The 12,413-nt window shown below is 48.1% G+C and overlaps 1 protein-coding gene across 1 annotated transcript; it reads left to right on the top strand.

Moving 5' to 3' along the window:
• Positions 1 to 3,427: 3,427 nt before the first annotated feature.
• FAM96A (family with sequence similarity 96, member A) lies at positions 3,428 to 8,005 on the top strand (the record flags this gene model as incomplete). The annotated part of the gene is made up of 4 exons (XM_010152763.1): positions 3,428 to 3,592; positions 5,049 to 5,098; positions 6,937 to 6,982; positions 7,908 to 8,005. Coding segments are annotated over 4 exons (359 nt in total), but the record flags the coding sequence as incomplete, so codon positions are not given.
• Between the last annotated feature and the right edge of the window lie 4,408 nt (positions 8,006 to 12,413).

Below are 12,413 nucleotides of genomic sequence, written 5' to 3'. Positions count from 1 at the left end.
CGGGTTGGGAGGGGGCCCTTAGTGCTGTGCCCTCTGGGGGGTGTGAGATGGGGGAAGCCGGGCCCTGCCCAGCCCTTGCTGGGGGGCTGAGAGCTGTGTCCTGGGGTTGAGCGCGTGGGAGCGCGGCTGAAGGGCTGGAGTGAAGGTGGCTGCTCCTGGAGTGGGGCAGGAGGGAGGTCTGTTTGGCTTATTGGAGAATGGAATCACTGCCGGGGATGTGGGGCAGGAGGGGTTACCCTTGGGGTGCTGGAGAGTCCAGGGCGTGTTACGGGAAGGGTGAGGGCCTGCCGTGGGTGCCGGCTGGCTTTCCCCAACCACACCGCCAGCCCCAGGCTGTGTCTGGAGACGGGTGGATGCTGTGACCTTGGGATGGAGCGTGTGCCGTGGTCACTGTTAGTTGGGAACCTGATTGAGGGGTGCCCAGCGAGAACTGTCTTAATGCACCCCTGAGCGAGTGGGTGATGCTGCTGCTTCCCAGCTCCCCAGGGTGTGGGAAAGGGGCTGGACTGCTGCTGGGCTTGCTCAGCCCCTGCGCTGGGGGGAGTTACCTTAGTGTTTCATCACCTTAGAAGAGGAGCTGGACACACCTGGAAAGGCAAGTAATTCTGGAAAGGTCGGCTAGTTAGTCCAGCGAAATGGCGATTTTTGTTACTGGATGACAGGTTTTCATAAAATATGGCAAGATTTCACCTCTGGAGATGCTACATGTAGGATCGCAGAGGATTCCAAAAACACTGCCAAGCTCAAGGCACTGTTATTTTGTAGGCAAGCAGAAGTAGCGTGAGGATTCTAGGCAACATTGTATGCACAAAAGCCATCTTATCTAAAAAGGATGAAAGGAAACAATGTCAAACAATTTCATTTTTGTAACCTGACTGATGTTTATAGATACTTCAGAGCATCAGTGGTTCTAAGTAATAACTTAGGTAGTGAACCACAAGCACGTAAGCAGTCCTGTTGCTTGCAGTTCATCCAACGGGTTATGCTTCTGCATGATCTCTGCAGAACTGAGGCATCTGCAAAATAACGGCTTGAGAGACCAGAGACATCCATGAAGTGGTGCTAAACTAAATCAACGTTAGTGTTCCTCTTACAGCTTGGTGAAGTAACTGATTTCCTCTTTAAGTGGGCCTCCTTGCATAGAAAGAGGATAAAATTTAAAAATAGAGGAAGAACTGTATCAGAAACTACAAGGAAGTATGTGTGTGAAGATACTTCTGTTGTAACTTCAGTTGGACTGGATCTCTGTGGGTCCCTTCCAGCTGAACTATTCCGTTCTTATGGATAAAACATCAAAAGTCATTTCAGTGAGAATTCCCCTGCTTAGAATCAACAGGGGTTGGATGTTGCAGGATCAAAACCCTTCTCTTTCTGGCTTCCTTGGTTGGCTAGACTTCTGTAGTGGTCTAAGTCGCCAAGCAAACAGTGATACTAGAGACAGAACAATGGAGAAAAGGTGGAAATGCTTCCTAGCGGTCTGGCAAATGAGATTATTGACCTGTTTGCTGGAAAACATTCTATTGAAGCAGGACAGTTTGTTTGCTTGTTGCCGTCACGATCCCTAACGTACCTGAGGGGACAGTGACCCTTGGGAACACAGAACCTGTGTTCCTTGGGAACACAGAACAAATAGCCCTGTGGCATCTGCTGTGTCTTCTGGGTTTGTAATTGAGCAGCATCGCAGCCTTATGGTGTAGACAGGGAAACTGAGGCTAGGGGCTTCAGAATGACTCGGTCTGCTTCCCTGGAAGTTAGGGAATGGGGCTAAGTTCTCTCATTCATCCCAGATTTTGCATTATGGGTGATGACAGCTTACTTTGGACAGCAACTGTTTCCCAGCCCTGCTGAAAGGATTGCCTAGGTTTTGAGAGCAGTTTGAGTAGCAGGAGGGCGAGAGGTTCTGAGAAGGTGAGTGGAACCTTGTACGTATATAAATACATATGTGTACACTTCTACAGATAGGAGTCTTTTCCTCCCTCACAGCTCAGGGACTTCAGGGTGCACGGATGGAGTCCAGCCAGACGCAAACTGCCCGCTGGCTGCCTGCTTCCTTCCTGCCTGGAAATAGTACAGTGATCCAAGTGCCATGTTGGCCTGTGATCCCTGCCGAGAGGCTGGGCCTATCAGCTTGAGGGCAGGAAGGCACGGAAAGCAGCTTTACAGCTCTCGAGAGCTGGGTGGGTCTGTCTGTACCTGAAGATAGACTGGGGTCATTTGCCGTGGGGAAGGCCGCTGTCACATGTGCTCTAGCAATCCAGTTAGCTACTGTACAGAGCTCCTGGTAGCGCTATGCTAAGAGTAAAACCACTACAGCTAGCTAAAAATACCTACCCCTCTTTTGGGTTTTCTCAAGCTAATCTTGACCTGTATCCCTTTGGTTACCTTGTTTGTACCAGAAATGCTTGCACTTGCATTCTAAGGGGCCAACAACTCTCTGTAAGGCAGAAGCAAGTGTGAGGTGACAGCTGGGGACTTCCTAGGTTTGGCCCTCGCTGTCAGAATCGGCGCTTGTGCAGGTGACGCTGGGCGCGTGGCGCAGGTGTGGGTCGGCTGCAGACCCCGCTGCCTTTCCTTCTGCGCTCCGTCACTTAGCGCACACGGAAATGCAGGCACGTCAGTTTTTCAGGCTCTTAGGAAATATACTGAGTTCATACCCACTCGTGTGCGTTATTTTTCACTGTCCTACAATCAAATATTTTAGCTTTCCAAGCTAAAGCTTTAAAGCCTTTTGCTCGATGGAAACGCGACAGTAAATAAACAGTTTCATCGTATGACGAAACCTCCCTAAGCTAACCCAGAACGTGCTGCGTTGGTGGACGGTAATGCTGCTTACCACTGTCTGCACAAGTATTTATACCGGGTCACCCTGGCATTTTACCGGCTGAGGAAGTGACGGGTGAGACAGATCACTACGGAGTGGTGCATTATTCTTGTATTTCCTTAAGATGGCTGCGGGATCTTAGCTGTGAGGCCCAGGCTGGGAAGTGGAGAGAAGGTGAGGAGGAAATCTGCCTTGGCTTGGTGATGAGTTAGGTCGTGAACGACCTGAGGGGCAAGCAAACCTGTCTGGAATACGGCAGCTGTGTGTATCTTTGGGACAGGCTGATGGTATATGAGCTGTAGTCCTGGAGGTAACTCCTGCCCCGTCGCAGGCACGCTTTGGTTTGCGTTTACTGTACGGGGATCGTAAAAGTAATAACGACTCTAGAACCAGCATGTGAAAAATACATACACAGGGAACAACAAATGCCCTGATTTGCCCAGTTCTGAGGCAGCTCGTGAGACAATGTGTCACTGGAAATCTGCAGCTCCGTCTTCTCCCAAGAGGAGCAAAATGAACAGTGCTGGGAAGCGGTTTGTAATAAAAGTACCTTCTATATAATCTGGGAGAGTTGCTTTATTCTTGCTCGCTTGTCTTCTGCTTTAGATATAATCCGTACTATCCGGGACCCGGAGAAACCTAACACTTTGGAAGAACTGGAAGTGGTAACGGAAAGCTGCGTTGAAGTGCAGGAGATAGGTGAAGATGAATATCTGGTTATCATCAGGTTTACACCAACAGTACCTCATTGCTCGTTGGCCACTCTCATCGGTAAGATTTCGGTTTCACCAAATCTGTAACGGTGAGCGGAGAGTTAATTTTAGGTGGTCTGAATAACGTCAGTCTCAGTTAAAATTCAGCATTGCTTCTCCAGCCGTTTGACTGAGAATTTCACTTTGAGATCTCTGCTAGCAGTGCAAACAAACAAAAAAGAGGAGTGTGGGAACATCCATCTGTTTTCATCAAGTCAGGGAAACTTGAAGAGAAACAAACTCTCAAAAATCTACTGGGAAGTGGTACAGAATTCCTTCTTTGTATTGTCCAAATTATTCTAGTAATGTTAAATTGAAAGTTCGTCAGCTCTTCAAAAATGTTACAGCGTTGATTGTCTCCCTTATCTTTCCCTTACCCTGTGGACTGTTCTCTGTTCCCACATGCATGCCCAAACCCCCGCGTGCGATCAAAGGATACCGAGAGAAGTTCTAAACTGTTAGGAGTTTGAAAGGAAGTAGTAGGTTGAATGAGAATCTACACTGGCTTCTTTTGCCTTTTGGGTTTTTTCCTTTATTGTCTGTGGTGAGATTCCATCTGAGAAATCGCGTCTGGGATCTCTGAAACCGTTTGTTTAGCTGTACCAAGGTCGGCAGCTCTTACCATTACATATCAATACTAAGATTTCTCGGTCTGGTTTAAAGATTTAAGGCAAAATTAGTCTTTAGTTGAATGAAGAAGTACATGTATTCATGCCCGAGTAAGCTTTGCAGCTTTATGTAGAAAGTAAAGCACAGATAGCAAAGCATTAGCATGCCAAACAGGCGTAATTTATTTAGGGTTTGACCCTGTTAGGAACGTCAGTGGGTTGAGGCTCAGGCCTGAGGATCAATGATGGGCATGTCAAATCTGAAACGTCGTGCTAATCACGTTCTCAGCACTTCAGTGTCAGCCAGGGCTTGGATGTCTGATTGTGCGGTCGTTATCGGTGTTGTGTGACCTCCGAAGCACTGTTCCTCATGCTGTTACAGGAAAGGTCAGGTGGTGTAGGTAAGAATGTAGTCAGGGTTTTTTCCCCAACTTCCTTATCTGTACAGGCCACTCCACGGGCTCATGTTCTCCAAACAGTTTGTGTTGGATTTTTCTAACAAATGGCAGAAACCACAGGGAGGATTCTCAGTACAGCCACAGCCGCGGTGACAGCCGGGAAGCTCGATCAAAAATGTTGAAGAAGGCTGGAAATGGAGGAACTTGTCTGTATTTAGTGTTTCTAGGAGGTGCTTGGAGACCAGAGACCTCCTAGGCTTGTAAGGCAGGTGTGAGCTTAACTGAAAAGCTACGTCCTAACCCGAAAGTTATTTAGTCTCCACTGTGGCTTGTGCTGCTCAGAATAGAAAAGGAGAAGGCTGTCAATTACGCTGGCTTTTTTGTGATGGTTAAGCATGGATTCTCTGAAAATGCACCTCAGACCTTGAATTTGACAATAAAATCTCTTCTCTGTTTTTTTTTCAAACAGGCCTTTGTTTAAGAATAAAACTTCAGAGATGTTTGCCTTTTCGACATAAGGTAAAGTATCTGTTTTGGAACTTGTTTTAACCTTCATGGACGCTAAGCTCTGATGAAAAGAGTGTGTGCTGCAGGACCACAGCTTGCCAGCTGTGATTCAGGACGGGTCTTTGCAAAGCTGGTCGTTTGCCTATGGAGGGAGTGGATGTTGGAGTGCAGTGTAGCACCTGAAGGGAGTAACGGTGGCTCTTCTCATCCTTTACAAAAGCCCATTTATTGCTGCACTTCTGAAAGACACTGTGTTTCGAGGGATTTCCTCACCAGCTGTCATTTGGGGTGTTGGTGGAAGAAAGGGTGTTTTCAAATCCAAAGTTACAAAGAATTGAAGTCGCTCTTGCCTTGGGGAAAATGAATTTGGCTTCTGCAGTATTTTGCTATATCTAAGCATCATAAACATAAAATAATAGCTACCAACTCTGCTGTACCACTTGGAATATCTGCGTTGTCCATGGTGGGCCAGCCCTCTGTGGATAAGCAGCCCTGGCAGCAACAGAACGACCCTGTTGTAGTTAGAAACCGATTAAGGCGAGTTCCGCTACGTTATGTAGGCATCATCTGGGAAGTAAAACCTCCAGAACGGGTTCATCAGAGTTCAGAAGAACCACAGAATTCAAACCAGGAACTGCACTGGGGCAATCTCTTTATGGCCTGGCCTTTAGGAGCTGTTGTACAGGTGGCATATGGGGCTGACCCTGGTCAATACGCTGTCCCTAAGAGGGGCCAGCCCCCGCTAGGCTGCTGGAGCGTAGGAAACTGTAGGAAATGGGGTTAATGTACCCTTAAAGAAAGCTGTTTGGGTCTTGGCAGGAACAAAGTCTTTAATGACAAACATAGGCTTTTATAGACCTTTAGAAACTTGCCCGCAATAATATAAAGTACAAGTTGATTAGCTGAGGGTTTCTGGTGTTGATTTGTTGTGGGTTTGCTTTTATGGTTGCTAGCTTCATCTCTTTTATAGACCTTTAGAAACTTGCCCACAATAATTTAAAGTACAGGTTGATTAGCTGAGGGTTTCTAGTGTTGATTTGTTGTGGGTTTGTTTTTGTGGTTGCTAGCTTCATCTTTCCAGTCAAACAGTGTGAAGGGAGACTTGTGTCTCTGGAAAATGAGGGAGCTGGAGATGTCTTGTGCTGGACGCACGCCAACAGGTTCAGCTTCGGCGAGATGAGATAAAAGGCATAGGATTTGTTTACTTGGTTTTCCTTTGGTACATCGCTCTTACGAGATCTTGCAGCTCAGCGTGTGTGAGGGGGGTTTGTTGTTGTTTTTCCCAGGGCTGGTAAACGCATGAAGGTGATTTAGGTCTGGGAATGCAGGAAATAGATACTGCCTTACACTACCATTTCCAAATAGAGTGTCTGTGATTCTCATCGTTGAGCAAAACTTATTAGGAATATCTCATTAGCAATCTCTTCCTAAGGATGTCTTTCCTAGAGCTTGTGAAAGGGACACCTGCAATTCTGGTGGCTTTTGAACAAATTGATCCTGAATTGTGGCCTGCAGAGAACCTGTTGGGACGGAAGTGCCAGTTCTCCGCTCAGTTTCCAGTAGCCTAAGTCAAGTACTTTTCCAGGAGAGCAGTGGATACTGGTGAGGAATGAATACCTCCACAGTCTTGAAGAAAGATATCAGGGCCTCTCTTAAACGGGGCAGGAGATTGTCTCGTGATTGCGTCTTGGTGAAGTGAGATCAGCTCTTGTCTGATCCCTTTTGCTGCACTGGACATGTACGAGTAGGGATTACCTGCACTGTATGTGCATTGTGGGGCTTTTTTCTTCCGGTGGTGAATATATTGGGCTGTTGCTGACTGCATCTAACGTTAATGATCTCTCCTCTAGCTGGAAATCTACATCTCTGAAGGGACACATTCCACTGAGGAAGACAGTAAGTAGAGCTTGTGAGGGGCTGCTTTAGGCTGTGTGTTTGTTCCCTTCAAGAGGTCCTTGTCTTCCCCTTCCTTAGCATCCTTTTCAGAAGGGAATACACTGCTAAAGCTTTAAAATGAAACAGGCAGTTGGGGGTGAAAGCTTATGGGTACTGTGAGATTCTGAATGATGGACGTTGAGAACTTCCTGCCTGGTTGATCTCCCTGTCTCCACATCGTCTAACAAAAATACACGTTTCTCAGTCAGTGCTTAAAATAAAACTTGCAGGACATGGAAGTTCCTTCAAAGTTCTACTGCCAGCATGGTCCGGAACAGCTGTTGAAGCCTTTGTCCAGGCAACATCCCAGGCTTTTTTGTTCCTTAGATATCTGTGTGGCAGAAATTGGGTCTTTTGATTACGAGACTAGAAACTGAACCTGGAGAACTTGGACTACTGATTTGTCACGAATTTCACACTTGGTGCCATAGGAGCATTTTGCATTCATTTCCTAAACTAGAAAAGGAACAAAAAATGTTTGGTTTCTGATGGTTGGGTTTTCTCTGCCTGAGCTTTCATTTGCTTTGTTCCCAAGTTCCTATTAATCCTCTGTCCTCCTCTCCCGGCTCTCGAGCACCCTTATCTTCTTGTCTTGTCGTCCTGCTCTTGTCTGCCACCACCTCCTTATTCTAGGCCGTGCAGCTTAAATACCTGCCCGTACAGTGCTCTGTCAGCTGGCGTAGGTGGTCAGGGTTGGGTGTTATACAGACGTCTGCCTAAAGCACCGTTACTGCACGTTTTCTCAGTCTTGGGGCTGGCTGTTCTCTGGGTTTGGCAAATCTTCGCTGTGGTGTGATATCTGGGACTTGTCGTGTTACTGGTGCAGCCTGTGTAAAGTGCCACTGAAAACTGCTTCTGACGTGACTTTCCATGTGATGTTTTGCAGTCAACAAGCAAATCAATGACAAAGAGAGAGTAGCGGCTGCGATGGAGAATCCAAACTTGCGTGAAATTGTGGAGCAGTGTGTTACAGAGCCTGACTAGTAGCTAGAATACCCACAGAGTTATTGTTTTGATACATTTCTTAAAATATCTTTGGTTAAAAAAATATAAGAAAATAATAATAATCAAGGCCTTGAGTTTAATACTTGAGTTCTTTTTATCTTCCATATGTTTTTTAAAAGAAATTGTTTATAAGATTTAAATTATGATGAGTCAGTCTCTAAAATCAAGTGAGGTGTATAGTGTTAAGAGTTTGTAATTTCTGGTGTCCAGAGAAATATTTTATGATTAAAAAGAAAACAGCACATACGTATTGCCTTCTGAATATCACCTTGTGATACAAATTCAGTTTTGCAAGTTTAAATTCCTACATGGTTTCAATCACTGCACTGTAAAAATAAACCAGATTCTTGTACTGAAATGGTGCTGAGCTCAGACACTGTTTTTTTTCTTTAAGCTTAGGTCTGGATTTCTGTTCGAGAAGGAAACATTTCATTCGGTTCCGTTGCTGATTAAAGCTGAAGCGAATTCAGAAAAAGTTTTCAGAACCAAAGGACTAGAACAAGGTGGATTTTTATTGGGACACTGTTCCTGCTCAATGTTTGCGCTTTTTCCCTGGTTAAGTGCGTGTTTCTGGAGGTTTTGCCTTACAATTACCCTGAAGGAAAGCTTTCCCAGGGACAAGATCTCACCAGGTCCTGCCTTTTCTCCCGACACACTGTGGTGTGGAAGGTGCGGGTCCTACTGCCCTCCATTCCCCTGGTTCCCGCTGTCCTGTGTCCTTTCCTGCTCACTGATCTTCCCTGGGGCGTCCGTGGTGTTGCCAGCTGTCCTGTGTTTTCTCACTGGAGACGTTCCATTGCAGCTGGGGATTTGACCAGGGATTTTCCTTTCCCTGGAGAACTGGGCAGCTATTCCTCGCCCAGCTGTCCCTGTCTCGGTGGAAGGGAGTTCAGGATCTGCCCGAGGGTGAAGGTCTGTGGAGGGGGGGAGAGGCTGCTGCCACCCATCTCGGCCCCAGGGCACTGACAACCATTCGGGTGTCCCAGGGGCGCGTTATCCCATATAGTAGTTACCCCCTGTAGTGGTGTTGAGGGATTTAGGGAGCAGTTTCGCGGAGGAACAGTGCTTACTCTAGTGGGCTTGTGTTTGGCTAAACGGTGAGAAATCCTTGGAGTTCAGTGCAAACATCTGTTGAGATTTCGGGGATTTGTAGTAATAAGCCACATAAAGCTTTCCTGAAGGCAGGAAGCAGTGGAACGGATTCCCGTGAGGCTACGCACTGCGAGCAGTGGGGGAAGCTTTCCCCTTTGTAGAGCAGTACAGCGACACGTGTCACGGCTGTGCCAACAAGCCTGTAATCGCTCGGCTTTCCGTGCCAAATCTACCTCAAAACCAAAAAAAGGGGGCGTTAGAGAGAACAATCCCCTTTTTCCATGGGTTACTGCACCTCTGTGGAACGGTCAGCTCTAGTGTGTGTGCGGAAAACAACTTTCTTCAGTTCCTGACTGTCAGTTAAATTTCACTTTAATTTCCAAAGGCCTTGCACCCTCTGTGCTCCCCTGAGTTTAGCCTGTGGGAGGAATGTCTGTCCCCCTGCAGCCCTGTCTGCAGGTGCTTCTGCACAGTGAACTTAGGTGTAAGCTCAAACGGGGGACAGGGCTGTGGCCCTCCCTCAGGCGTTCAGCAGAACGTGGAGGGAATCGGCTGCTTGATGTTTGCACGAGAAACTAAAAACCTGGTATTCTTCCCCGAGTAAAGAAAGAACCCGTGGATTCGTATTTTAGTAAAATCCTACTTCGGGCAAACCTGAAATGTGCGTATTTAGCCTCCTGCTGGAATGGTCTGTGGGGCAGTATCCCGGACAGATGTGCTTTGCAAGGTTTTCTGTTGGCTTTTTGTGTTTCTTTGGTTGTTTTGGGGTGTTTTTCTGAGCTGGGAGGACTCACTCATGGCAACCCCTTCTGTAAAACACTTTCTTGCCTGTGAAAAGCAGGCGGAGCAGTTTTCCTTCCAAGCTGTCCTTTTCGTACGTGCAGTGAGCAGTTCAGTTCGATAGAAAGGATTTATCCTGTGTGGGTGCTCGTCATCATCCACGAGCTGCTGTGGTGCTTGCACTGTTCCTTGCAACTTCTGTTTTCGTTTATTGCTCCGGAAGACTTGCCCTCGCGCGTCCTATCCAAAAGGGTTTCAGGGCAGTGCCTGCCAGTCTGCACAGAGCAGGTTTAAAAGAGAGCAACACTTCAGAGAAGAGTGTCTCCATTTCCATTTTAAAATTAAATCATCTGTTTTCCCACGAGGGGGAGCATTGAGAAAGGATCAGAGAACCACAGCTGCTTTGGGTTGGAAGGGACCCAAAGTCCAACCCCCTGGCAGGGACAACTCTCACTGGATCAGGCTGCTCCAAGCCTCATCCAGCCTGGCCTTGGACACTCCCAGGGATGGGGCATCCACAGCTTCTCTGGGCAACCTGTCCCAGGGCTCCCACCCTCTGCGGGAAGAATTCCTTCCTGATGGCCCATCTCCATCTCCCTCTTTCCTTTTAAACCTGTTACCCCTTGTCCTGTCACTCCCTGCCCTTGGGAAAGTCCCCCCCAGCTTTTCTGTAGCCCCCCAGGCACTGGAAGGGGCTCTGAGGTCTCCCCGGAGCTTCCCTTCTCCAGGCTGAACCCCCCAACTCCCCCAGCCTGTCCCCAGGGCAGAGGGGGTCCAGCCCTCGGAGCATCTCTCTGTCCTTCCTCTTGGACCCGCTCTCTGCCTTTGGGAATTTCCAAAAAAACCTGTGCTCATATTCCTCCTTTATATTTTCCCTTTTCCGTTCCTTAGAACGAATTCCTTCCCGCTGGAAGGGCAGCCTTGCCATCCCAGCAGCCAAGCCCAGGCCGTGGTGCGGGCGCGCAGGCTCCTGCCCAGGGAAGCGCGGCGCAGGGGCTGATCTCTGTGCCGTGCGGGCTGCTTAACAACGGTCCAGGGTGGAAATCCGTGGGGACAAGGACAACTTCCTTCAGCAGAGTCCCAGGCGCTGGTTTAAAGCTGCCGTTAGAGCCAGGTGAGTTGTCCCTCCGAGCCATCCTTTTATCTTCTAATTCCACCTTTCCCGCTTTTTGCCTTAAAGCAGAAACCTTCTCAGAAAACTCATCCCTTGAGAAAACTTCCCCGTTAACCCCCGCGCATCCCAAACTAGCACTTCCACGCCTTTTTCCTTGGTCTCCTGCCGTACCAGAGCTCCGTGTTCGATCTGCCGTGGCTGAACTCCGGAAGGAGATGGAAGGGGTCAGCTTGCAAGCAAAGCACAACCCTAAACCCTCTCACGTGTTTGGAAGAGCTGGGTGCAAGGATCCCCACTCGGAAGGAGCTGGGTTTGTCTCCGCGCGGTTTTGGAGCGGTTGGGTCGGCGGGGCAGCGTGCTGCAGGAACAGCGGGTGCTCCAGGGGTGCATTTTAACTGTCCACGGAAACATCCTTGAGGCTGGGGGTCGTTGGGATGCGAGGGTCTGCCCTTCGGCTGGGTTTGGTGAAACCTCTGGCAGAGTACTTCCCTCAGAGTGCTGGTGATGGACAAGTTTTCATTAGGAGCTCTAACCAAGCCTTTTTTTAACCTTTCTGATGTTTCTAAGCGTTACTTTAAAATGTTGCAAGGAGAAGAAATACAAACAGAACTGTCTGCTTCCATCGGTCTTTATTAGATGAGACTATTTCTTGTCCTGGGTGGATTTTCCTGAAAACACCTCTTCAGCATCGCACGAGGATGCCATTTAAAATAGACTGAATGGTCAGACTCTGTCCTGCTGCAGTTAGGTCTATAAACTGAACGGATTTTCTCTTCCATGTGAAAGGAATTTTTTAAAAGCGAGAGCGTTGATATTTCTGTAGCACAATACAGCTTTTTCGTGACATTCCCATGAACTGTTGCAGCTTCTTCCTGATGGATTTACTCCCACACAGAAAGTATCAGGAGAAGAATGAGAGAATCTTGTTTTGATTATATGTTGCTTATGTCAGGCAAGTACGTCCTCGTGCCTGGGCTGTGCAAGCAGGGACACTGCTTGTCGGGGTTCATACGAGGAAGGAAACGGGCGCCGGTTTCAGCTGCTTGATGCTGGAATGAGCACAGAGCTTTAATTACAATGAACCTGGGGCTGTCTGCTTCCCCCACTGCCCCCAGAAAATACCCACAGGGGGTTTCGGCTCTCCGCTCATTCCCAGCCCATCCCGGCTTTGCACCAGGCTCATCACGCTGATGTCCGCCAAGGTCCGTCTTCGGGCTTCGCTGCAAAACCAGCAGCAGATCTCGGACCAGTTCCTGAGTTACAAGGGGAAACGGTGTCTCTCTGTCAGAGGGAAAGCCACAAAGGCATCACTTGCTGGCGGAGGCGGCCGTTGCCGAGTTCCTGGGAAGGGATTAACAGCCGCCCCAAAAGGTGCAACCGCTTTTCCTGTTCCCTCCTCAA

This window comes from Eurypyga helias, unplaced genomic scaffold (assembly GCF_000690775.1).
Source record: "Eurypyga helias isolate BGI_N326 unplaced genomic scaffold, ASM69077v1 scaffold24195, whole genome shotgun sequence".
Classification (NCBI taxonomy): domain Eukaryota; kingdom Metazoa; phylum Chordata; class Aves; order Eurypygiformes; family Eurypygidae; genus Eurypyga; species Eurypyga helias.
Note: the sequence above shows the minus strand (reverse complement) of the source record. Positions and strands in the feature narration are given on the sequence as shown.